Consider the following 25,533-nt stretch of genomic DNA (forward strand, 5'->3'; position numbering starts at 1 on the left):
TCTCATGGGGTTGCACATAAGCAACGAGCGTATGCATTTCAAAGTGGAAGAAGACGAGCAATGAAAAGCACGTGTTTTTATTGGCGAGCCCGGGTTTAAAGTTGGCGCTGGAAGTCAGAAATGTACCGAGTGAGTTAGCGGTCGGTTACTGGTTTTGTTCTCGTCCAAAAGATCGAAATCCACTGGTAAACGGAAGCGCTCTCTTTTGAACACACACAAGCACACGGAGCTGTGGACGAGGAGGAACGAGGGCCCGTCATGTCCCAATCGCAGCGGTTTTTGGTCACCGCTGTTCAGAGCCGGGTAGACGAGCATGAAACTGACGAGATGAGGAACAAGGACCGTAACTGCACCAGTGCTACGCAGGAGGAAAGCTCCGTGCCCATACTGGAGTACCTCCGGGAACCTAATAGATACGGTAAGAAGACAATACACGAAATGCTGAAGGGAAAGGAAAACCTGCTGCACTTTCCATTGTGCTAGCAACGAGGCGTGCTCCGGCTCTAGAGCGTTTTCTTCTAGAATCTTGTATGAAAGCAAATTGGTAAATTTCTAAATGCCGCTAGGGTTAGAGAACAATGTTATGCTTGTGACAGAAAGTAGTTTTAGTTTGACTAGATCGCACTTGTAAACAAATACTGGAGATCAATACGCCAATAAAATATTAGTTAATGTTGCAATACTTGGAATATTTTTAAATTGTTAATTGTACCCTGTGTGGTTGATGGGCAATTCTATGGAGTGGTCGGCGCTGTGATTTTATTCTTTCTGTTTGTTTACAATCCATTGTTCATTCCGCTTTCCCAGTTTGTTCTATTTAGTAGCATCCGTACTTGGGTCACTAGAGATTATTATTCAATAGATGGTAACTCCTTTGTCATCCTGACCTAATACTTCCTCACTTCCTTAGCTGACTGCTTTATTTTGTTTTGATTGGTTGGTCCTGATCTTGTATTGCTTGTGTTTTCATTGATGCTCTAGTTGTATCCAGAGTTTGTTGTGATATTGGGCTGGCAAAGAGCACCATTTTGAATTACTTTGGGTAACACACAAAATGCTGGAGTAACTCTGGTCAGGTAGTATCAATAGAAAGGAATAAACAGTCGATGTTTTCAGCTGACACTCTTAGAACATCATGAGTGTGCTATTCTGGATTTTCAACATCTGCAAAATCTCCTACATTTATGAATTACTATAGGTGTTAATTAATTTGCAAAATCCATTTTATTCAAGCTGATATAAATTATCACCAATAGTTTTTCAAGTTCTTTAAAAACTCATTAAAGGTAATATTTTTAGGACTGTCCAGGTATGATAACTTGTTAAATTGTCTTCGTTGCAATACTTTGAGATTGTCTCAAACAGTTAAATGATCTTGGTTGAAAAGGAGTGAATTCCCTATTCTCTGGGGAGTTCTGTTATGGTAAAGCTGCTACATAATATAGTTACCATCCAAACATTAAAATGTGTAATAAGTAATAAATGAAAAGTAAAAGAAAACAGCCATATTGCAAATAACAACTACATATTTTAAACCTTTTTAAAATTAATAATTCACTGAGATTAAAGTTGTGGCACAACTTTTGTAATCTTTTGTGAAATTTTTGTAATTAGTTGGGTGTGACTTCTATCAGTGCAATAGCCATATTATGGTATGATGTAAATTCAATTCAATGTTTATTCTCCATGTGCTTTACTGTATTTGTTAACTATCACACATTTGGATAGCTTAATTTTTTTTAAAAGGAACAAAAAGAAGTTAAGTTTGTTAACAAAATTGTATTTCCTCCCTGGTTCCTGACATAAAAGCAGCCTATGTCACTGCTCTAAATAAATGTTGAGTTGTGTATTTATCAGTGCTTCACAACTCGTCGATAATTATGGATAAAATTCTAGTCTGGCTTTTTTTTTGTGCTTTATCATAGTTGAGCCCTACTACATCCCCCAACAACACCTGCACCTTGATCTCTAATTTTAATGAAACCTGACATGATAATGTGGCTTCACTTATTTAATTTTTGAAACAAAAATAGAAAATGCAGCTGTCATGAATATAGTTGTGCAGTATGACGAAGGAGAAAGACCTCTGGTTGCGTTCCCAATCAATACAGTAAATAACCATGGAACATATTGGGCTTCAGTGTCAAGGTGCACTGTGGTTTGCATATACATTAGTAAAAAAACTGATTGTTTTTACTTTTTTTTTAAAAAAAAAATTACCAATCCCAAAATTGGCAAAGTAAAGATTTTTTTGTGTACATGTGTTATCTTTCAGATGAGATATTCAGCAAAGGCCCCTTCCACCTCAGTTCTCCGTAAAGCAAAGTTCCATAGCATTTTTTTAAAACGAATTGCAGGGTGGTTATCTGCATAGCTGCCAATATTTATCTTGCAACCAACATCAGCAAATTCAGATTATTTGATCAATGCCATATTGCTGTTTGTGGGATCTTTGTATGTGGAAATTGGCTACAGTGGTTTCTACTTGGTATCAAAACAAAACTCTGATTATGAAGTGCTTTATGATGGATTTGAAAGGTCCAAAATAAATGCAAATATCTGTTTTTTTCTGATTAGAATATTAGTTCAGGTGGTTACATGTTTCTATTAATTTAGATATTAATTGCATGAAAGATTTTTAATTGGCTCATTACTTTATTAATAGAGTTTGATGCTTGCTCCTTGGTTGGGTAGATTTATGTACTAACTATTTGTACTCACTACGGAAATTACTTCTGTGGCTATGACCTACAGAAGGCTATTTTAAGAGCAAAATAGAATTCCAATTGAAATTGGAGAAGGAATTGAATGTACATCAGTTCTTGCAGGGTTTACAAGCCAGAACTTCCTATAAAGCGAAACCTCCCAGATCAGCTCAATGTCTTTTAGTACACATTTTAGAAGGGAGAATAAAGCTACAACTACGCAAATTCCTGCAGCTACTGGTGACCTTGTGATCTCTGTCTGAGGTGAACATCAAAACATTTTTCAGGAGGATGAACCCTCGCAAGGTGTCAGGCCCTGATGGAGCACTGAAAACCTGTGCCAACCAAATAGTGGGAAATGCTCAAGGACATCTTCAGTCTCTCACTACTGCACACCTGCTACAAAAAGGTGACAATCATACCAGTGCCCAAGAAGAGCAGGGTGAGCATCCTCACTGACTATCATCCAGATGCACTCACATCTACTGTAATAAAGTGCTGTGAGAGGTGGGTCAGAGTAAGGATCTGGACCCACTGCAATGAGCCTATCACCACAATAGGTTTACAGTGGATACAATCTCACTGACTCTGCACTTTGCCAAGAATCACCTGGGCAATAGCAATACCTGTGTCAGGCTGGTGTTTACTTAGAAACGAGTGTTTGGCCTCTTGCTGCTGCCGGAGAAGATTGTTTGTGCATGGTGGTCTCTCACTCACGGCTCCCAAGTGTGGGTCCTTGTGGTTGATACTGTTGGCAGATGGTACCAGAGCAAGGTTTAATGGACACATTATAGATTTGGTCTCTAATTCACTTTTTATGTGTTCTAATTTCTAGATCTGGTTCTAGTTGTCCCTTTTTAAAAATTACTACTTTTGAGCTTTTTAAGTCGGGGCTGCATGCAGGTGATGAACATTGAGCTGAACAGCATTAAAATATGCCCTTTGATTTTTTTTTAAAAATGTTTAGTATTCTGTGTGTTTTGCTTTTTTTGTTGCCATTTGTGTGCTGGGGAGGAGGTTTGATGTTTTTCTTCGAACAGACTGGTTCCATCATCCTTCTTTGTTTCGTGATTATAGTTGATAAATGTACTTTGAATCTTTGAATTGATTACAGTTCAGTGCTCAACACAATCATACCCTCAGTACAATCAACAAGCTCCAAACCCTGGGCCCCTCTAACTCGTTCTGCAACTGAATCCTTGACTTCATCATTGGGAGACCCAGAGTCAATGAGAATCAAAACTGACGACTCACTGATGGTCAACGTTGGCGCACCTCTAGGATGAGTGCTTGGCCTACTGCTCTACTCGCTACATTCCCAGCTGTGTGGGTATGCTTAGTTCAAATGCCATCTATAAATTTGCTAATGACACAACTATTGTTGGCAGAATTTCAGGAATGAGATAGATCAGCTAGTTGAGTAATGTCACAACAACAACCTCACTCAGTCTCAGTAAGAACAAGAAATTGATTGCAGACTTAAGGAAGGGAAGGTTGAGAATACCCACCAGTCTTCATTGAGGGACCAGAAGTGGAAAGGGTGCACAATTTCAAGTTCCTGGGTGTCAACATCTTTAAAGATCTATCCTGGGCCCATATGTTGAAATAACTACAAAGAAGGCACACACCAGCTACAGTATATTTCATTAGTTTGAGGAGACTTGATACCAAAGAATAGCAAATTTCCACAGATTCAAGGTTGTTTAATGTCATTTCCTGTACACAAGTTTAAACAAGAATGAAATAATTGTTTCTCTGGATCTAATGCTGTTTATAGTTTAAAAAGAAAGATTTTTGAGTCATAATAGAGTGTGATTTTTGAGGGTAATGTGCAGGTGGCAGTATTTCCATTTGCTCTTTTTAGTGGATTATGAGTTGTTTTCAGAGTTCCTTGTTGAGTACCTATAGTATACTTTGTAGATGGCGCACAATGAGACAGAATTGAGGAGTGCAAATGTTTAGGATAGGTAATGGGATACCAGTTGAGCAGGGTGATTTGTCCTACATCACAACATGTGGAACAGGGTATTGCTTCAGAGTTTGACGCCAACCAAACCAGCAGATGTGAGCTTGGCTGAACAAATTCTGTTACCATTGTGGCAGGGGTTCACGTACAGTAGACTAATGCAGATTAAAAGGTGAAACTTGCAGAAAATCTAACAAAGTGGGACATGTACAAAGATCATGTTGGGCAGACAAAAATTAATAGACTGCACAGGGAAGAGAAAAAGCTAAAAAAGTAAAGTTGCAGTTTCAAAAAGAGCATTAATCTGTGTGCTGATGGAGAATCTGAGAATGACACAGGATTATGTGGCCTCGAAATTTACAGTGTGAAAATTAACAATAGACAAGCAATATGGCTTATGCCAGAGTGAACAGCAAATTAATTAAAATGTAATTAGACACTGGTTCAACTGTTTCAGTCATTCCATAAAATGAGTTTTTTCGGCATTTCAAAGATATTAACTGAAGCTTGCAGATATCCAACTATGAACTTCTACTGGAGAAAAGGTAACTCCTGTGGGAATGACATTCGTAACAGTGAAATATAAGAACAAACAAACCACATTGTGTTTGTATATGTTTTTTTTTAAAACACAGAAGGACCAGCATTGTGGGGGTGTGATTGGCTGAGACAACTACAATTTGATTGGCAAGCCATCCATCCTATACATGCCACATCCCCTGCAATGATGCCATATGAAAGCAAATTAAGAAATGTCCTGGAAAATGCCACAATAGTGTTCAGGAATGGCATTAGAAAGCTCTAACATATCAAAGGTAAAATAACGTTGAATGAAAATACAACACCCAAGTTTTGCAAAGTCCATCCATTTCCTTGTAAGTTAGATCACATGGAGGCTGAAGGAATTTTTCTAAGGTTGGGTGGGGCCCATGGACAACCAATCATCCCAGTAGCCAAGAAGTATGGCTGTCAAGATCTGTGGTGATTTTAAGGTTACCCTTAACCCAATACTGAAAGTAGATTAATGCCCTCTGCCCAGGATAGAGTATACCTTTACAAACCTTTCTGGAGGGAAACACTTCAGCAAAGTGGACTTGGCTGAGGCCTACTTGCAGATTGGGATGGAAGAAGAGTCCAAGTGATTCACTGCATAAACACTCCCAAAGGACTTTATCAGTATAATGGGCTTTTTTTTTTGAGTAGCATCTGCACCTGCACTCTAGCAGAAGGCTACGGACCAGGTGCTACAAGGCTGTCCAGGCACTTAGTGTTACCTGGATGACATCATTACCTCTGGTAAGGATGACCAGGAGCATCTCCAAAACCTCGACATTGTTAAAAAGGTGAGAAGATTATGGGCTCCGCGCATGATGCGACAAGTGTGAATTCTTTAAACCAAGCATCACTTACCGTGAGCACTCCATTGATGCACAAAAATTATACAAGTGTGCAGAGAAAATTCAAGCAGTGGTAGATGCCCCAAGGCCAAAAGATGTGTCACTGCTTTGGTCCTTTTTAGGATTTGTCAACTACTTTCACAGGTTCCCGCCAAACCTGGCTACTGTGCCTCACCCCTTAAACTCATTACTGCAGATTGGGAATGGACAAAACAGTGTGAAATGGCTTTCAAAAAAATAAAGGAAATGGTGATTTCAGACACTGTACTGACACATAATGATCCACATCATCCAGTGTAGTTTGCTTGTGATGCCTTTCCTTGTGTTACAGGTGGCATCATGTCACATGTTACAAGTGATGGAAGTGAACACCCCATAGCCTTTGCATCACTCCCCTTACCACTGCAGAAAAAAATTATGTATATCTGGTTTGGAGTGTAAAACATGTAAGCCAGTACTTGTGTGGGAGAGAATTTACCCTCATTACAGATCATCAACCATGGGTATCTACTTTCAATCCACAGAAGGGTGTTCCATTAACAGCAGCAGCATGAATGCAGAGATGGGCTCTTTCTAAGAGGAAACAATTAACAAAATTGAATTCAAGAAGACACCTAATCATGGAAATGCTTCTGGATTGTCCTGTTACTCTTAGAAAAGAAAGTACTGGAAAAATTAACGTTTATATATAAAAAAAGACACTCGATGTATTCTCCCTAAAGCAAATCAAACGTCGCCCTACTGTGGCAGAGCTAATCCAAAGGGAAACTATGAAAGACCCCACAGTACAGACGAAGGGTCTTGGCCTGAAATGTTGACAGCGCTTCTCCCTATAGATGCTGCCTGACCTGCTGCGTTCCACCAGTATTTTATGTGTGTTGCTTGAATTTCCAGCATCTGCAGATTTCCTCATGTTTGCCTCGTACATAGTTGATGTACTGAGAAGCCCCTTCACAAGGACTGGTGTTTCAGAACTTTGTTAGTGACAATGGACCATAGTTTGTGGGGAACAGTTTGATAATTCCTAAAAATGAATGTAATAAGATGTATTATACCTTCACCGTACCAACCAGCTACAAATGGCTTTGTGGAAAGATTTGTCCAGAGTCTGAGGAATGCACTGCAGCAATGTCAGCAGAATACACTAGCCAGAAGCTTGCCAATTCCCATGCATATCTTAATGCAACACATTCCACAACCTACAACTCACCAGCTATCTAGTTCCTGGTTATCCCTTGCTTTCATGGTTGGATCTCATCAAACACAATCTCAGGAGGATGATGCAGGACAAAGTGAGACAAATTGAAGGCTCCTCCAAGGAGGTTCGATGTTTCATTCCTGGACAAGCAGTTCTAGTGAGAGATTACACAGGTGATCAAAAGTAGGTATTTGGAAATATGAAGGACAGAACTGGATCCTTCTCTTACACAGTGGAGATCGAGCCTGATACCATCCAGAGATGATACATCTTAATCTCCTCCTCTCCAGAGTCAACAGAGCTCACTTTTGCTGGTTTCTCATTATGACTTCCAACACAGTTATCTGGCAAAACTCCTCTGCACTGAGTCACACTGAGTCAAAGCTGTGTCACATCTTTTGTATATCGTGGTGATTAGAAATGCACCCAGTAACTCTGACCAAGGTTTTATAAAGTTAAAGCATAATCTGTCTTGATTTGGTGTCCCAACTAATTAAAGGTCAGTATCCCATGTCTTCCTAACCATTTAACTACCTCTGTTGCCACTTTGAAAGGTCTTTAGACTTGTACCCAAAGTCCCTCTTCCTCAGTACTCCATAAGGCCCTACCATTCATGCTATTTGCACCAGGTGCTCTCAAAATGCATCAGGTCAATTTGTCTAGATTGTATTCTTTTCACCAATTTCCACTCATTTCTCAACATTGATATCTGTAGTCTTAAGCTTATTTTCCTTGCTACTTCAACAATCTTTGTGTCATCTGGAAATTTACAGATCATACCTTCCACATCCAAGTCATTCATGTATAGAATAGGATTTGTTATCACTGACTTATGTGAAATTGTTGACTTGCTGCAGCAGTATAGTGCAAAGACAAAATTACTGTGAACTACAAAAAAAAGTAACAGGGCAGTGTTCATGAATCATTCAGATATTTGTTGGCAGAGGTTTTTTTGAAAAAAGAACTTCCTGAATCATCATGTGTGGTCTTCAGGCTACTCTCCTTCCATCCTGATGGTTGAAGTGAGAAGGGAGCATATCCCAATGTTGAATAAACATCAGAGCAAGGGTCCCAGCACTGATTGTTGTAGGATGCCATTCGTGACAATAATTCAATGGCAGAAATAACTCTTTACCATCACCTTTTGCTCCTATGCTGAGCCAGTCTTGTATCCAGTTTCTCAACTGGTCTTTGGTTCTTAGAGCCCTAACCTTTTGAACCAGTCTCCCACAGTCTGATTGATCAGAGGATCTACCCTTAACAAAACAAATGTTCATCATCTCTGATTTGTCCCTGCCTTTCCAAGTTATTACTAATCTCTCTCAGAACTTTTTCTAATATCTTCCCCACCAGTGATGTTGGACTCAAGAGCTTTCTCTGTACAGAATCTTAGTCCAAAATGTTAAATGTTTATTTATTTCCGTGGATGCTGCCTGACCTACTGAAGTCCTCCAGCATTTTGTAAAAGTTGCTTTAGATTTCCAGCATTGCAGACTTCCTTGTGTTTGTGGTTTTGAAATAAAGCTAGTACTTGTGCAGAAAGTATTTTAAAATCTCATCCAGAATCCTAGGAGTCCCTTCCCTTGCCTTGCCTTTGATGCGTCCCATCTTGTACTGTGGGTTTTTTTTTGCAAGTTTAAACTCAGTAAAGCATTAACAAATCTCAAATTCCTAATGAAGTAAAGCTACTGGTGTGCCTTCATGTTTGCATCAATGTATTGGGCCAAGGGCAGATCCCTTGGAGATGCTGAAAGCCAGAGAAACTTGAAGCTGCTCACCCATCCCACTGTTGACCTCTCATTGAGGACTGTGTCTGCGTGTTAGTGTGTGTGTCAGTGTCATCCCCCTTCCAATTAAGTCCACAATTAATTCCTTGGTCTTGCTGACTTTGTGTAAGGTTGTTCTGATGACGCCACTCAACTAGCCAATCAGTTCACTCTTGTATGCCTCCTCATCGCCATCTATGAATTTGTAGATGACAGCAGTGATGTCATGTGCAAATTTAACAATTGCATTTGAGCTGAGCTCACCCCTACAGTCTGAATTGTAGCAAGAGTAGAGCAATGAACTAAGCATGCATTCCTTGAGGTGTGCAGTATTGATTTAGTGAGAAGGATGTGATCCGTACTTAGTTCTGCTGATGAGGAAGTTGTGGACCCAGTTGCAAAGGGGGCTGTGCAGGTACAGTTTTAGATGCTAGGTGATTAGTGCTGAGGGGATGATATTGAAGGCTGAGTTGTAATTGCTAAATAGCAACTTAATGTATATTTTGCTCCAAAGCAAAGTGGAAAGCCAGTGGGATTATATCCGCTGTAGACCTGTTGCATGGTAGGAAAATTGCAGTGGGTCCAGGTCCTTGCTCAGCAGGGTTAATTCTAGTCATAAGCAACCTCTTGAAGCACTTCATTACAGTAGATGTGCTATCAATTGATAGTTCTTGAGACTCAGTTTAGGATGAGCTTTTACTCAGAGCAAGGTTTCTCTTAATGCATCCACAAGTTTCAGTATTCATCAATGGTGAATTTACATCCAAGTTGTTCCTTCGTATCATCTTTTACATATCTGTGCTTCTCTTGTTCATTGATCTACTGAGGAAATAATTCCTGTACAGTTGGCACTCCTTATCCACGGGGAATTTGTTCTGGGACCCCCTGCAGATACCAAAAATGCAGATGTTCAAGTCCCTTATTTAACATGTCTCAGTGCAGTGGACTTTAGGACCCGGCAGAGCTCAGGACGTTATTTAACCTGTCTCAGTGTGGTGGACTTTAAGACCTGGCGGAGCTCAGGACCTGCTGTCCACAGCCGCTGCTGAATCTGCAGTGTTTCTGTTCTGTTGATGGAAGACGATCATGATCGAAAATAAAGTGGAAATAATAAAGCAATTGGAAAGAGATGAGATGTCATTGGTCATTGGAAAAGCATTAGGCTACAGTCAGTCAATGATCGGAACAATTTTAAAGGATAAAGTGAGAATAATGGAGCATGTGAAAGGCCCTTCCCTGATGAAAGCTATAATTATTATTAAGCAATGCAGTGGTTTAATTATTGAAATACATATGTTCAATGCTTTATCGAAAGGTAAAATATATACTATATACTAAGACAAACGTTTGACTAACTGACACTAAATAATACTGGATGTACCTGTTCTGACTTGTGCACAAATCCGACTTAAAGACTGCCTGTACTTTAACTCAACTCTGGATTACTTATAATACCTAATACAATGTAAATGCTATGTCAATAGTTGTTATACTGTATTGTTTAGGGAATAATGACACGAAAAAAAAGTCTGTACATGCTCAAACAACGAGTGCTGGAGAGAGAACTTCTGGGTTTTCCCGATCCGCGGTTGGTTGAATTCGCACATGCAGAACCCGTGGAAAAGGATGGCCAACTGTATATTCTGTAGCATGAGTTATGAATTATGGAATTGGCCTAAAACTGGCTTTTAGTCAATTTTTTTCACTAAATCCGTGGTATGAAATGGAGAAACTTTGTATTTTGCATATTTTAAATCCTTTCTGGAAAGGCTAATTTATTTCAATGATTATTCTCAATGTTAAATTTGCATTATTGTAACTCTAACCCTGTGCCTTTCCCTTTTTATATTTTGTAATACTATATTTAATTATAAAAATATCTTGCTTTATCTAGAGGACCTGCTAATGCTGATATTATTAATAAATAAGATTCTGCACATACTGGGAATGCTCAGGTTATTAATAATAGTTTCTAAGTTGCCTCTTTCATTGGAGGTGAAACAGGTGATAGAACTTTTAGGTTAAAATAATATGGTATGATAGTTCTAGGAGAGTTGTGTTCGAAATGGTATTGATCATATGGAAATTGCAAATTGTATTTTGTTTTGACATTAAAAATCTTTACCAAAACTATAAATTTTATGTTTTTTAAAGTTATTTTATGACTAAAAGTTTGGGGGTAGCACAGGTAGTAGGGGTGCAGCCTCACTTTGCTGGCAACCTGGGTTCGTGATGTCTGGTTCTCTACACTGCTTTTCACTGAGTGTATGACTTTCCTCCCCAAAAAATGTGAGCATTGATAAGTTAATTGGTCTATGTTAATTTTCCCTGCTGTGTAGGAGAGTAGTTGAATCTGTGGGGAATTTATAATTTGTAAGCCATTTCTCTATGTAAAGTAACAATACTTGCCCACTAGGTGGTGTTGGTACTTGTGTTTTTTTTTGAAAACTAGCAATGATAACACTAAGGGTTTACATATTGAATAGTTTGCAGAAATAATATTGAAATGGCAACTATCTCATTCGACCAAAATGCCATCCAAATGTACTTTATAACCCAATCTGTATTTGTAAATTGGACCTTTTGATTTTCATAATTCAAAAATTACAATTTAAGGGATTAAAATAGGGAAGCTACTCAGTATAAACGGTAATTCTAAATTGAATGCAAGTCTCCACTTGCCAATTCTTGCCAATCCCAGCATTTTGGTGGAAACAAGTGGGGAGGACTCTCACAACAGATAATTAAGGGTAGATCAAACTTATTTTGAGAGTTACATAAACATTATAAAGCAATACAAATTAAGATCAAACTAAAATATATTTTCTAAGGAGTATAATCAGTACTGTATGTAAAGAACCACTTTTAAACTGAACCTTTTACTCCGTAACCTTTAAGGATCTGAGTGTCAAAGACTTATTACCCTGACTCAAGTAGATCTTGATCGAACTAGATCCTAATTCCTTTTCATTGTGAAAATCAGAATTGCTTAAAATCTAATCTAAAATAGTATTGAATTGTTGTGGTATTAGTGTTTATCTGAAACCTGTTTGGCTGAGTTGGAATTACAATTTTAGATTTAGTAGTGTGAGAAAGAGAATTTATTCCTCCCTTTAGGGCTGCACCTGAATTCTGAGTATTTATTCAATGAGTCCTGCTGTCTGTCACTGAAAGGACAGGCCACACACTGTGTAATTTACTGGAAGATGATAGAGAGGCATGATACAAAAAAGGGGTAATCTTACTGTGCTCATTGTTAAAGAGAGAAACATTGGCTTAAATGCTCACTTGAAAACAAATGTGAAATGTCATCTCGTGCATGTTTTTGAGAGAGTAAATGAGGGGCCTTTTGCATTTCAGTTGGCACTGAGTTCACTTTTTCAAAAGGCAAATTGCCTTCTAAATCAGATGCATCAGCAATGCTTCCAGATATTGATTGGAACTGTCAAATGGCTTGTGGGTGGGATTTGTTGCACGACTTTGGAGAATCTGCCTCTCTGACTAGGTTACTCCAGATGCACCAGCAAACTAATGGTTGTTCATTGTTGTGCACTTTGATCTGATCTGATGCCCACAAGAGCATTTTCAAGCATTGTAGATTAAATCTTAATTACTTCCATTTGGTATCACTATGACCATGTTCAAGAGAAATAACCTTTCTTTGTGAACTTAAGCTCTGTACCTTTTATGACTTCAGTCTGGAGTCCAATTCTTGGGACTTTTGTTTCTGTGAAAACTAAAACTTTGTGTTCATTACAGGACCATGACTGTACCCTATCCTCGATATATGTGGATTTACAGTTGTGCAAGGAACCTATTTCTACCAATTTCTCCTTTATATGCGTCCAAAACTCAGTTATGCAAGGAACACTGCTTTCCCGCCAACACAAGTCACGTGCGCATGCCTCACAGTTTCACTCACGCCAGTCTCGCATTGGTTTTGGCAAAGTGTGGATGTGGGATCTTGCGCTCTTAAACTTCTGTTGTTTTTTACCTACGGTGTAGTGATTTTGTGCTTGAAATATTTAACTATGCCTCCTAAGCGTCCTATGTCAAGTCCTGGGCCATCAGCCAAGCGGTAGAGAACCGCTTTAACACTTGGGGCGAGTTGGAAATTATAAACAGGGCGGCGTCAGGTGAAGGAAACACAGCTCTGGGATGCTACTTTGGCCTGGGTGAGTCCACAATCAGAAACAAACAGGAAAATGCTGAGGAAAATAAAAAGGGCAGTGATTGATTCACCATAAGTGTCTTCAAAGATTGTTACCAAAGTGCGTAGCCCGATTATGACAAAAATGGAGAAAATGTTGCGTTTGTACATTGAGCATGAAACAAAGAAAACAACAGCACTTAGTTCCGATCATCTTCGTGTGAAAGCTTTGGAAATTTATGGTCGCCTTTATTTAAAGGATAGTGAGGAAGTGTCAAATGATATTGTTAGCTTTAATGCAAGTAGGGGATGGTTTTCTAACTTTGTTAATCGTCACAGGCTTCACAACATAGCTGTGCATGGTGAGCAAGCTAGTGCTGACCATGAGGCTGACAAACGCTACCCTGCGCAGTTGCGGGCTATGATAGTTGTGCTGGCATCACACCAAAGCAGGTGTTTAATGCAGACGAGACTGGGATTTTTTGGAAGTGTATGCTGAAGCACACTTACATAAGTAAGGATGAAAAATCTGCGTCTGGTTTCAAGGCAATAAAGGACAGATTGCCTTTGCCTATGTGTTCCAATGCTGAAGGAGACTGTAAGATGAAGCCTCTCTTAGTTTACCATTCACTAAACCCCCATGCTCTTAAGGGTTTGAGTACTATACACCCTAATATGTTAACTTTCTATGATTTATTACGTTGAATAGTACCTTAAGTTGATGAAATAATACAAATGTTGCCTTGTGGTACTGCTTTTGTGTCATATTGGTGTGAAAATGTGAATAAATTCTCTGGCTATAAACTTAATTTACATAAGAGTGAACTTTTCCCAATTAATAAAGAAGCACAAGAACTAATATTTCGTGATCTCCCTTTTAAAGTAGTCCATAATCAATTTACTTATCTTGGAATTACAGTCACAAGGAAGTTTAAAGATCTCTTTCGTGAAAACTTTGTCAATCTTTCATATGCTATAAAACAGTCTGGTACAATGGTCACCTCTATCTATGTCTTTGGTAGGTCGTATTAATGTTGTTAATGTATGTTCTCCCCAAATTTTTATACTTACCGTAGATTCCGGACTACAGAGCGCACCTGATTAAAAGCCGCTGGCTCTAATTTTAGAAAGAAAATCAATTTTTTACTTGTACAGGCCACACCGGATTTTCGGCCGCAGGTGTCCCACGTTGTAATATGAGATATTTACACAGAAAGATATTACACGTGAGGATTTTTTAACTTTTAATTAAATCCATATGGTAACATAAACAAATACATATTGCAAATGCTTTTTTTCGAACCGTGCCTGTAACGCGGCTACTTTTAAATATACGTTGCGTATACTTTTTTACTGAACAACATTCCAATATCTCCTAACGACTGGTAAAAAATATATATACTGCAGCCTACCAGGAAAAGTTATTGATCGCCTTTAACTTAAAAGCAGCGTTCGCTCAGATCCAATGCCGCTCGCGTAATGTGCTCCCCCCCGCCTTCCCGTTTATCGCAAACGGCATTTTTCCCACAAGACGCGATGAAACCGGGTGTGACGTCATAGCATCCCGCGATGTAGTACAGAAAACAAATATAGTTAAAACACTTCTAACTTTAACTAGAAAATGAATTACTAAGCGAAAATATTATAAACTAAATAACTGCCATAAAGGCAGCACAATGCTTTTCTTCGAGTGTTTTCCATGTTGATGAGGGTGAGTACAAATGACTGATTTACAATAATTTAATTGTGAAAGTGCGCTTGATTTATCGTACAATTTCATTGGACCTCTGTGAACTACTCATCAATTTTATTGGTCTACTGTTACGAGGCAAAATGTTTTTGGCGGCATGAAAAAAATCATGCATTAGCTGCACTGTATTAAAGGCCGCAGAGTTCAAAGCTGTTCAAAATGTGGGAAAAAAGTAGCGGCTTATAATCCGACATCTACAGTATTTCAGTCTATCCCAATTTTTATTCCTAAATCTTTTTTTGATTCCTTAGACTCTATTATTTTGTCATATCTGTGGCAGAATAAGCGCTCTAGAATTAATAAAATCCACCTCCAAAAATCTAAAAAAGAGGGTGGCATGGCGTTACCTAACTTTCGCTTATATTATTGGGCAGCTAATATACATTGTGCTACCTTCTGGTCTTTCTTCCACGGCCAACCCGAGTGCCCTAACTGGGTGGCAATGGAGTTGAGCTCCACTAAAGAATTATCTATCTCTGCACTTCTTGGCTCTGCACTCCCTAGTAGTCTGCCCAGATCAATAGCTAATCCTCTTGTTAGACACACTTTGCGTATATGGGCTCAGTTCAGGAAACGCTATGGTTTCCAGGGGTTTTCCGTTTCTAGCCCTGTCGCACATAATCAGCTTTTTTTTACCTACTACGTACGATTCAGCATTCCATGTTTGGTATAGGAAGGGCATTAGACATTTTGAAGATCTTTTCATTGATAATCGCTTTGCTTCTTTTCAGCAGCTCTCTGTTAAGTTCAACCTGCCTAATGCTCATTTTTTCAGATATCTCCAAATCCGGCACTTTATTGCTCCTTTAATTCCTAACTTTCCTGAAATGCCTGCGAAAAATGCTATGGACATATTTCTTTCCATTAATCCACTAGGTAAAGGTTTAATATCAATTATCTGAGATAAACTAGCAGCCTTACGATGGGCCCCTGTGGATAAAATTAAAATGGCCTGGGAGCAGGATTTAAATATCTCCTTATCCGAGGAGAGCTGGGACTCAGTTCTCAAATCGGTTAACTCAACCTCTCTTTGTGCTCGCCATTGCCTTTTACAGTTTAAGATTGTTCATAGAGCCCTTATGTCTAAATCTAAACTATCTCGATTCTACCCTGGCATTAGTCCGCTCTGTGATAAATGCAAGAGGGGCATGGCCTCTCTCATCCATATGTACTGGTTCTGTCCTAGCTTGGAGATATTCTGGAAAGATGTCTTCACTACATTATCGGGTATTCTGAATCAGCACCTAGAACCAAACCCCTTAATTGCTCTGTTCGGTTTTTGGGGCGAGACAGATTTATGTCTGGGTCCGACCAAATGCCGAATACTATCCTTTGCCTCTCTCCTGGCTAGACGCTTGATCCTCCTTAGATGGAGAGATGTTGCCCTGCCCACTCATGCGCAATGGCTTAACGACATTATGGCCTGCTTGGACCTCGAAAAAATTCATTATTCAGTTCTTAATTCGGATCTAAAGTTCCATAAGGTCTGGGGACCTTTTATCGAGTACTTTCATAACCTTCCTCTTGACTAGGGTTTTTTCTTTTTTTCTTCTTCTTCTCAGCTCCCTTTTTTTTCTGGTAGTAGGCATTATTATCCTCTGTTGCTAAGTGTATTCACAGTCTGGGAGCTTGACTGTCCTGACTTATACTCTCTATATTGTGTTGTGGTCGGTCTGGAGTTGTTTTTTTTCTTGTGTTGTGGGGCTTGGGGAGGACACTAAGCTTACTTGTCTTTAATTTAGGTGCTTTTTTGTTAAATTCTCTTCCTTTGTAGCATATTGTTATTGTATGCTTAATTTTGCATTGTATTAATGCTCCTCATTGGGATTTGGGGTTTTTAATTTGTAAAATGTCTTGAAAAACTAATAAAAAATTTTTTTAAAAAGTGAATAAATTACAGATAAAACATATTTGGGAGGCCCTCCAGAATGCATCCCTATTTTCTCCATTTAAATAATTATTCGCATTATGCGTCGACTGCGAGGAACATATCCCCCGCATATAACAAGGATAGGGTGGTAATTTGTCTTGTACTGAATTGAAGATCATCCATTTTTCCATTACTTTGAAACATTGCAGAATTTTCCCCAATTGGAGGAGCTGTATAAATGTTCATTATTTCAAGTATATAATTTGCATACTTTGTCAATGCAACAGTTAATAAACCAAGAATGTCAGACACACTCAGCAGGTCAGGTCAGGTAGCATCAGTGGAGAGTGTAACAGTCATGTTCTGGACCATAGACCCTTCATCAAAACCGGAAAAGTGACAAAACAGCTGTAGAGAAGAATGTTTGGAAATGTCTATGATCAAGTCAAGTTTATTGTCATTTCAACCATAAACTGCTAGTACAGCACACAGTAAAAATGAAACAATGTTCCTCCAGGACCCTGGTGCTACATGAAACAACACAAAACTACACAAGACTATGTGAGATAGCACAAGGCTACACTAGACTACGTAAAAGCAACATAAAAACTGCACTAGACTACAGATCTGCACAGGACTACATAAAGTGCACAAAACAGTGCAGGGCAGTACAATAATTAATTAATTCTTTCAACAAAGGAAGTGAAAATGGAGAGTTTGTGTTAGGCCTACAGTACTGCCAAAATGTTTCTTGTTGCATTTCAAGAAAGATTTTTAATGCCAGAAAAGTAGTAGTGGTGATAACAAACATTTGCCAGAAGTGAAAATGCTCTTCATATGGGTGCAAAGACACTTAAAAGTCTGCATGTATTGCTCTACTGAGTCAACTGAAGTGACAACAGCTCAGTAGTTTTTAATTTGGTGAACAAATTTCTAACCCAATGTATCAGAAGCTTTTCAACTTCCATCTAATTTAGGAACCACACTACAGGATGTTTATTGAGTGACGTACTCATTTGACTATATTAGTTGCAGATTCTGCATATGTAGACTTTTAACAGCATCTTCACACTGTTGCTTGGGAAAATTTTCTTTTAAGATTTGTTCTCAGTAACTCTCCAGATTAAAGCTTAATAAAATATAATTTTAATTCTTGCATACGATTTACATTTATGCACATAAATGTATCTTTATTGGAAAGACCAGGCTAAAACATCATAACGTTAGTCAAATCTTAGCTGACCTTGGATTATTTAGTCTGAGGATGTGCACCTAGTATTTTAGGGTACAATAGTATTGCTATCAGCTGTAAAAATAGTTTTCTTAGCACTTTGCTTTTAGTTGGCTATTTTTTTTTTTTTTTTAATTTTTTTTGAAAATTGATAGGACTTCCACAAGGATTAGGAAGCAAATTTTTGATGCCAATAGCAAATAGTTGTAATTGGATGTGTTACGAACCCCGTAACTGGGTCACTTACCAGCAAAGATAGAGAGGTCCGTTGAAGTCTGATGGTACTATTTTTAAACGTTTTTATTTATAAAGGGGCACAAAAGTAAGGTTAATACAAACATTCAGATAACATACGTCGTCAATACTCAATCTAAAGCGCGGGTATAGTAATAATCATCAATAAGAAGTAGCTCTATCGTTTTGTCTAGTGGTAAAAATATTGTCCGATGGAAATATAAAAGTCTCTCAAGTTCATGCAGGCTTTAGCCTTTTGGGGACCGCTGGGTTTCACTTATTGGAGAGAGAGAGAGATTTTGGTGAGAAAAGAAACTTGCCCAGTCTTTTAGGACGCAAACCTTTGAATCGGGAATGTGGGTTCCCTGTTGTTAGTTCGAAGTCCTTTTCGGTGTTATCAGCCACCCGTTCCCCAGGCCAGGGGAAACGGACCACACGTGGCTTCTGAATAGCTTCCCGTTATCACGGGAGCGATGGTGTCTCCTTCTGGTGCGTTGCTAGGGGACTGCCCCCTGCAGCCCCTCTTTTATCTTGACTTGTAGGGTTGTAGTTGTCAATCAGGGTGGGGTGATGCAATCCCCAGCCCACATTGCCCTAGGGTGTGCACGTAGCCCAGTCCACGTTGCCCTGAGAGCTGGCATGTAGTATAGGATCGCAATCCACAAAGGTATCTCCAAGAAACAATGGCCAAATCCGTTGCTTTGTCTGGCTGAGGATTCTCTCTCATTTCCTGGGTCCAAGACCCGAATTTATAGCGATCTTGCGATTCTCAAGAAGGAGGGGGCTGGGATCATAACAGATGTCATTGTGGGTTTTTTTTTGGTTTCCAAACACCTGTTCTTTTACCATTTTTCACCTGTTGGCTTGTAGCTTGGGTTTCTGTAATGAGATTGTGCTGTGTGCTACTTCCCAACAACAATGTCAAAATGTAATAATAAAAAGTAGGCAAAAGGGTCCTTTTGGTTTTCATTTTGTTTTGGTTATGTATTAGTTATTAATGTGTTTTATATAAATTAGCATGTATTTCTCTTATGTTGATGGTTTTTATGGAATACTGTTAACCTGAAAGTATTGATCTGCTCAGTTGAGGAAAAACACCAGAGACACAAAATTACTTCTGAAGCGGTTTTTATTCAGAGAGGAGTTTGCAGCCACACACACTTCGGGCGTAAGGTAGCCAACTCCCAATTTGTCGGTTCACAGAGGTCATACTTATACCCAAAAACGGGGCACTACATTCGCAAATATGGTTACCGATTCAAATTCATCGATTGATTGGCTATTGCTAGGTTAAGCACGCGAAATACTCGGAATAAGTATGGACGCAAGCAAAACACTCAATAGGTATATAGCTCAGATACTTTGCCAGACACATTATCTTGCAGTGGCAAGGTTTCTCTTTCTTTGTGGTTGCCATGTCCATCTGGTATTCTATTTTAGTTACCTGTTCCCTGCCCTCCTACGCTTCCCCAATTACATACTCTGTCTCCAGTCCTGTACGCATACTTTGCTACACTTACCTCTTGTCCCCCCTTTCTACACATACCCCTTACCCTTTCCACATTCTCATTTCCCTCCTCTGATCATTTCAATGATCACTCATCAATATCGTGAAAATCCTCTGGTGCAGGTTCGAGGAGTTCGGTGGCCTCGACGGTTGCCCGTACTACCATCAGTGACTTAGCCGGCAGCAGGTCCCCTAACGAGGCCATCATGCGGTTCAGGACACATTTGACAATGGTGATACAGACAAAAATCCCTATAATAGCTGTCAGCACGTAAATAGCCCCATTGATCAACCAGTCCTTCCACGCACTTAGTCCCCAATCCCCTCATCCCGCCCAACCTGTTCCTTCCTTAATGGATCCTAACTGTTCATCTATTTTGTTCATATACCGTGTTATGTTGGCGGTAGCATCGTCTAGCCCCATTATGCATTTGTCCTTGGAGGGCTCTGTGCTATGTACCTTCCTGGCGAGGAGGTAATCAAGTGCATAGCAGTTTTGCATGGAGAAGAGCAGCAGTTGGTTAAGGCTGTCAGTTATGAATCTTAATGCTCCCCTGGTGGCGTTCCCAAGGCTCATGAGACCACAGGCTAGATAGTTTTGATTATGGGCTGCCATAGTGGCTCCTGATGCTCCCAAAGAGAAAAATCCAGCTGCCCTGTATCCGGCCACCTGACGTGCGGTGAGGGTAGTCAGGACTTGGTAATCTGCACAAAATTCTTGGGAGACCTCTTTCTTGTACCTTCCAGATGGGCGGGACAGGGGACCACAAGTCCCAGGGCAAGGGACCGCGATGGGGAGGAAGTTGCCATAGGCCACCGAGGAAGGGTAAGGGTACTCCAGGAAGTTGGTGGCAGTGCTGTTATAGAAGGAAAAAATACCCCGGGAGGGTATACATGGTCTCAGTGCAACCCTTGCCCTTTAGGTGTGTGTCATCACTCCACTCTCCCACACCGGCAGAGGTGTACACTCGTTTGGTACCTCTGCGATAGGTAGTGGGAATACATGATCATTGACTCGCAGGTGGGTGCGGTACCCCTCCCCACAAACCAGTTGCACTCCCTGGTTCAGGGACTGGCACTTTGTCTCATGGCAAGAGCAAGATATCCCTAAGGGGTCCTTGGTGGGGTGACACTCCTTTTGCAATTTGGCGAGCCGAGCCAGGAGCCAAACGGTTGGCAGTTCAGGGTCCGGCGTAAGAAATCGGCAGGCAGGTACGAGCGGGTTGAGATGGAAGGGCCCTCTGAGAGATTTTTCTCGGTCTCTCTCTGACTCCCCGTTCCGACCCTTTCGGCTCTGGCTGACCATCCTACGGCCTCCACGGACAAAACGGAGAACCTCAGTTGGGAGACACGGATAATAGGTAAGTGAGGCATGGAGTTTGGGGTTTGAGTCCCCTGGTTTGAAAGCAGGGTTAGAGTCCCTGCATAGAGTTTGGGGTTCGAGTCCCCTCGTTTGGGAAGCGGGGTTAGAGTCCCTGCATGGGGTTTGGGGTTGGAAGCTCTGGAGCAATACATCCTCAATTTGATTAAGGTCTGGTTCCAACATCTAACTGAAACGGCATCCTGCCTTAGACTGGTTGTTAAGAGCAGAAATCTGCCACGCGAAGGTCAGGAAACTGAAGTGGATGCGAGAGTAAGTTACCAAAATGGGCCAGACTCTGGATAAATCAGGACCAAATACACCATTATGGAAAATGTGTAAAGAATTCCCTGAAAACAAGACAGATTTACGGAGACTGAGCGCGCGGATGAATAAGAAGTTGGGGAATGAATTTTGGCCATTGGGGGAACCTGGGATCTTGAGAAGTGTAAGTGAACAGAGGGACAGGTATGGCGACAGAATGTCTCACAGAAATGGAAAGACCTAATTACGCGTTGGCATACCGTGGCCAGCAGACTTAATGAGCGCTCCCACCTGACCTCCTGGGAGGTGAATGCAAAAAATAGAAAGATACCCATCAATGATAGTAATGGAAAACCCAGGAGCTGGCCGGTACTGAAGGCCTTGTGTGAAATCTATGACGAGCAGCATAGGATTGATGATCATAATGTAAAACTTGGTGATAAAAGGCCGGCACCAGATATGACTGGGCTGCAGACCCTGTTTGACCCTAATGAGGACACTGAGGAGGAGGAGGAGCCGCAGGTCCCTTTGCTTGTGGGGGCTGCAAATGCTGTCTCGCCTGTACCTTCAGAACCTTCCGCTCCCCCTGTGCCCTTGACCCATGATTGTGCCCTTGACCCATGATTGTGCCCCACCCATGCACTCCCAACCCCAAGCCCACGATTCACTGATCCCATTGCGGCCCGTACCTGAGCTAAAACCAGGAAACGGGACACACAAGGTACTAAACCTGCGACCCCTAAGGATCGCATGGTTCGTAAATGGAGTACAAGACGGAACCTCTATATGGGTGACGGCCCTTTGATAAACCACCCCCCAGGGGATGAGTTTGACCCTGACTCAGACTTTACCACCTCCAGTGATGATACTAACCCTGAGGATAATCCTGATGCGGCCCTTGCTCGAACGTACCCTGATTGGCCCTACCCCACCCAAGATCCAGGTAGATCCAAGCCCCCCCCACCCCCTGACAGATGCCAATGCGAGAGGTCCCTAACCCTCGTCACAATCAATCCCAGGCTGAGGATGCTGTGCAAAATCCCTTGATGGTTTCTGTGTATACCCCCCTGGAAGCCCAATGAAATGCTGGTGGTGATGCAGGGCGCCCCGGACAGAAAGCACTAGCCAGAGGAATTTATTGAATATTTGCTGAGTACTATTAAGATCTACAGGGCAACCCCAAGGGATCTTTTTAGTTTCCTGGCATCAACCAGTGACGGTTTACTCTTCCCATGCGGTAACTGTCCTTCTAACCACGCACCAAACTCAGCATCTCACTCAGGCGCGACTCAGCCGCTACAAGATTGCTCTTCTCCATAATCCGTTGCTGACATTCGCCTATTGCACCACACTTAACCCTGCTACCTTTGTAGAACACCCGCCCGACCTTCTATCCGAGCCTCCCCACTCCTGCATAGAGCGAAACCACTTCCTCAATACTACCTGTTAAGCAATAGATGTTATCATTGCTGTGTTCACATAAATGAAGGCTTTGTGTGACAATGTATTTGCTCTTTAGATATGGGTGTGATGCTGGCAAAACTTGTTTCCCTAGGAGAGAAGTGGAGGATATTCTCCTTGAAATATTGCAGACTCTGGTGATGTGTTCTCTATAGCAATGGGGTTTTGTTTGATCATTCATTAATAGCAGCATGACTAAGAATTATTGCTCATTCTTTGCTGTGCTGGGTGGTGAGTCATTTTCACAAAACACTGTTCTCTTTGTGGTAACACTCTCACGGTATGACTTGGATAAGTATCAATGAAAGAACTGGTATGTGCCAAAATTGATTTAAATTGTACCTTGAAGAGTTTAAAAGTAATGTTAATATACTGTATGTTGGCTGATATTGGCATCCTTTTGGTGTATGTTGTGTGCTTGGCAGAGACTGTCAAATAACTTGGCGTGGTACAGATTGCACAGAAACTGTGAGAGCACTTGTGATAAGAGGGAGTGAGTTCATTAGATGATTAAAAACACAACGTTGCAAATGCTAGAATCCAATCTGCAAAATAAAACTCAACAAGTTGGGTGGCACTGACCCAAACTGTTGACCATCCCCTTCAGCAGATGCTGCTTGACCCATTGAGTTTTGTTTTACTCAGGTGATTGGCTGAGAATCAAGATGAGTATATTGCTCCTGTGATTAGTAATTTGGTAGATTGGTAGGAGTTTTTGGAAATGATTGGTGTTCTTAGTTGTACTCCTAAGAGTTTGACTCGGATTGGTTTTGTTTGTGAGAAAAGAAGACAAAGGGATGGTCTACTTGAGACAATATAAGAAATATAGATTAAATATTCATTTTTCTTGGCAGAAAGCTCAATAATTAGGAAAATGCATTTGAAGGATTAGTGTACTGTACAAAACTGTGATGGAGACAGAAACTGGCAAAACATCTAAAAGACAGATTTTAGTGCTGTAATCTGTAAGACTAAAGACCAGTCTGGGATGAATCTACTTGTACACAAATATCCTTTCTGGTAGAGTTCTTTCAAGTAAATACCTTTTTTGACCACATCCACCAAGCGGTGGTTAGTATGGAACAGCCAATGGACACTGAGTAGTTTTCTAAGTAAATTATGCAGATCATCTGGCAGGAAGCCTTTATTGCCAGAACTTGTCAACAGGCATCAAGATCTCACTTGGCTATTGGTGAGGGTGGCCTCTCATCCAGATGGTTCCTGTACAAGTGACAAATCATCCCCAGTGCATGGTTCTCTCAGCAGTTGCACTGGGATCAAACAGTTACCCACATCTTTGCAGAATGTGGATTTTGAGAGGGATGCAATGGTCCTTGTCTCAGTTCATCCCCAATATGTGTACCAGAAGGTCCTCTGATTTATGGGCTGTTCCCAAGGTCGCACACTGAGATACATATCAAGTGCTGATGGAAGGTCATTATCTCAGTGAAAGATGCCCTTTGGTTTGGCTGAAACTTGTTGTTCTTGTAGCACAATGAGAAGTCTAAGGGAATGCTGCTGACTAGCACATTACAGACTGCAGAAGTACGTGCTGAGGGGTGCATTGTAACGGTGCATACATTGCAAAGGCTTCACATGGGAAGGAAGATCATCTGGGCTCTTACAGCTACTACACATGCAAAGGTTGAATTGGGTGGGGAAGCCCTTTCAACAATGAAATGGTGTGATTGTCAGAGAGCCACATAAGTGGCAATGGTACTATGTATTTTTTTTAAGTTGACACTACCTAAAGTAAGCCCATAAATATAAGTTTTGCTCTTTTGTGAATATATTTTATGAATCGAAATTTTTTGTTTTAGATTTCTAAAACAAATATCAACTTGTAGCATTTTTTCCTTTGACTTAAGATTACAATCAATTCATTAAAAACAAAAAAAACTTTAGACTTGTACTGAATTTATGGCACTGGCAATAATACTCAAATGTGTTATTTGCTGGAGTCTGTACTAAATCAACCACCTCTCTGCAAATGTTCATGTTGTGCTGTTATTTAGTATCTGCTTTTTCATCTAATTCTAATCTCCTTTGCAGATGAAATACCAGCAGAACAAAATTCTCTTGGTATCAGCTAATATTATCTTTCATCAGCTGATGGTGATGCTAATGGTAGCCAGGGCTGCCACTCCTTGAGAGACCAGAGCTTCTGCTTTGTGCTTTGCTGCTCAAAAGTTCTAGCTCAAGGTTATGCATACTCGGCTGTCTTGGAGCCTATTGTTGGAAGTGTTTTGCTTGTAGTAACGCATTGAGGAGCAGATTGATATTTCTGACAGTGCAAGAAATGTTTGATTTCTGGTTGAAAGGAAATGACGAGCCAATATTAATTGCTTCATTGAAGGGAATAGTAAATGGGGGCATTTTCTCTTTTTTCACTCTGGGATGTGGACATTGCTGGTAATGCTGGCATTCATTATATTTCTCTAATTGACCCTGAAATAATGAAGAAACAGTTAAGTCACCCATATTACTTGTATAGATGTGTGGTGACTCTGTGATTTTAGTCTGAGGCCGATGTGGGAGCATCATCATTCAAGAGGGTAAACCCATGGAAAGCATCCGGTTCAAATGGGGTACCTAGCTGAGTACTAAAGACCTGTGCTGATCAGCTGGCTGGAGTGTTCTTTAACCTCTAGCTTCGCAGTCTTTTAATCTCTTT

The 25,533-nt window shown here is 40.5% G+C and overlaps 1 protein-coding gene across 2 annotated transcripts in view; it reads left to right on the forward strand.

Annotated features, from left to right (window-relative positions):
• The first annotated feature begins 117 nt into the window (after nucleotides 1-117).
• LOC140713718 (solute carrier family 12 member 7-like) overlaps nucleotides 118-25,533 on the forward strand; it is a 219,369-nt gene continuing 193,953 nt past the window's right edge. For both annotated transcript variants that reach the window (XM_073024142.1, XM_073024144.1), the window contains exon 1: nucleotides 118-418. In XM_073024142.1, the coding sequence (XP_072880243.1) occupies nucleotides 259-418 (160 nt within the window). In that variant the 5' untranslated portion in view covers nucleotides 118-258. The remainder of the gene's footprint in view (nucleotides 419-25,533) is intronic.

The sequence above is a fragment of the Hemitrygon akajei genome, chromosome 20, assembly GCF_048418815.1.
Source record: "Hemitrygon akajei chromosome 20, sHemAka1.3, whole genome shotgun sequence".
Classification (NCBI taxonomy): Eukaryota; Metazoa; Chordata; class Chondrichthyes; order Myliobatiformes; family Dasyatidae; genus Hemitrygon; species Hemitrygon akajei.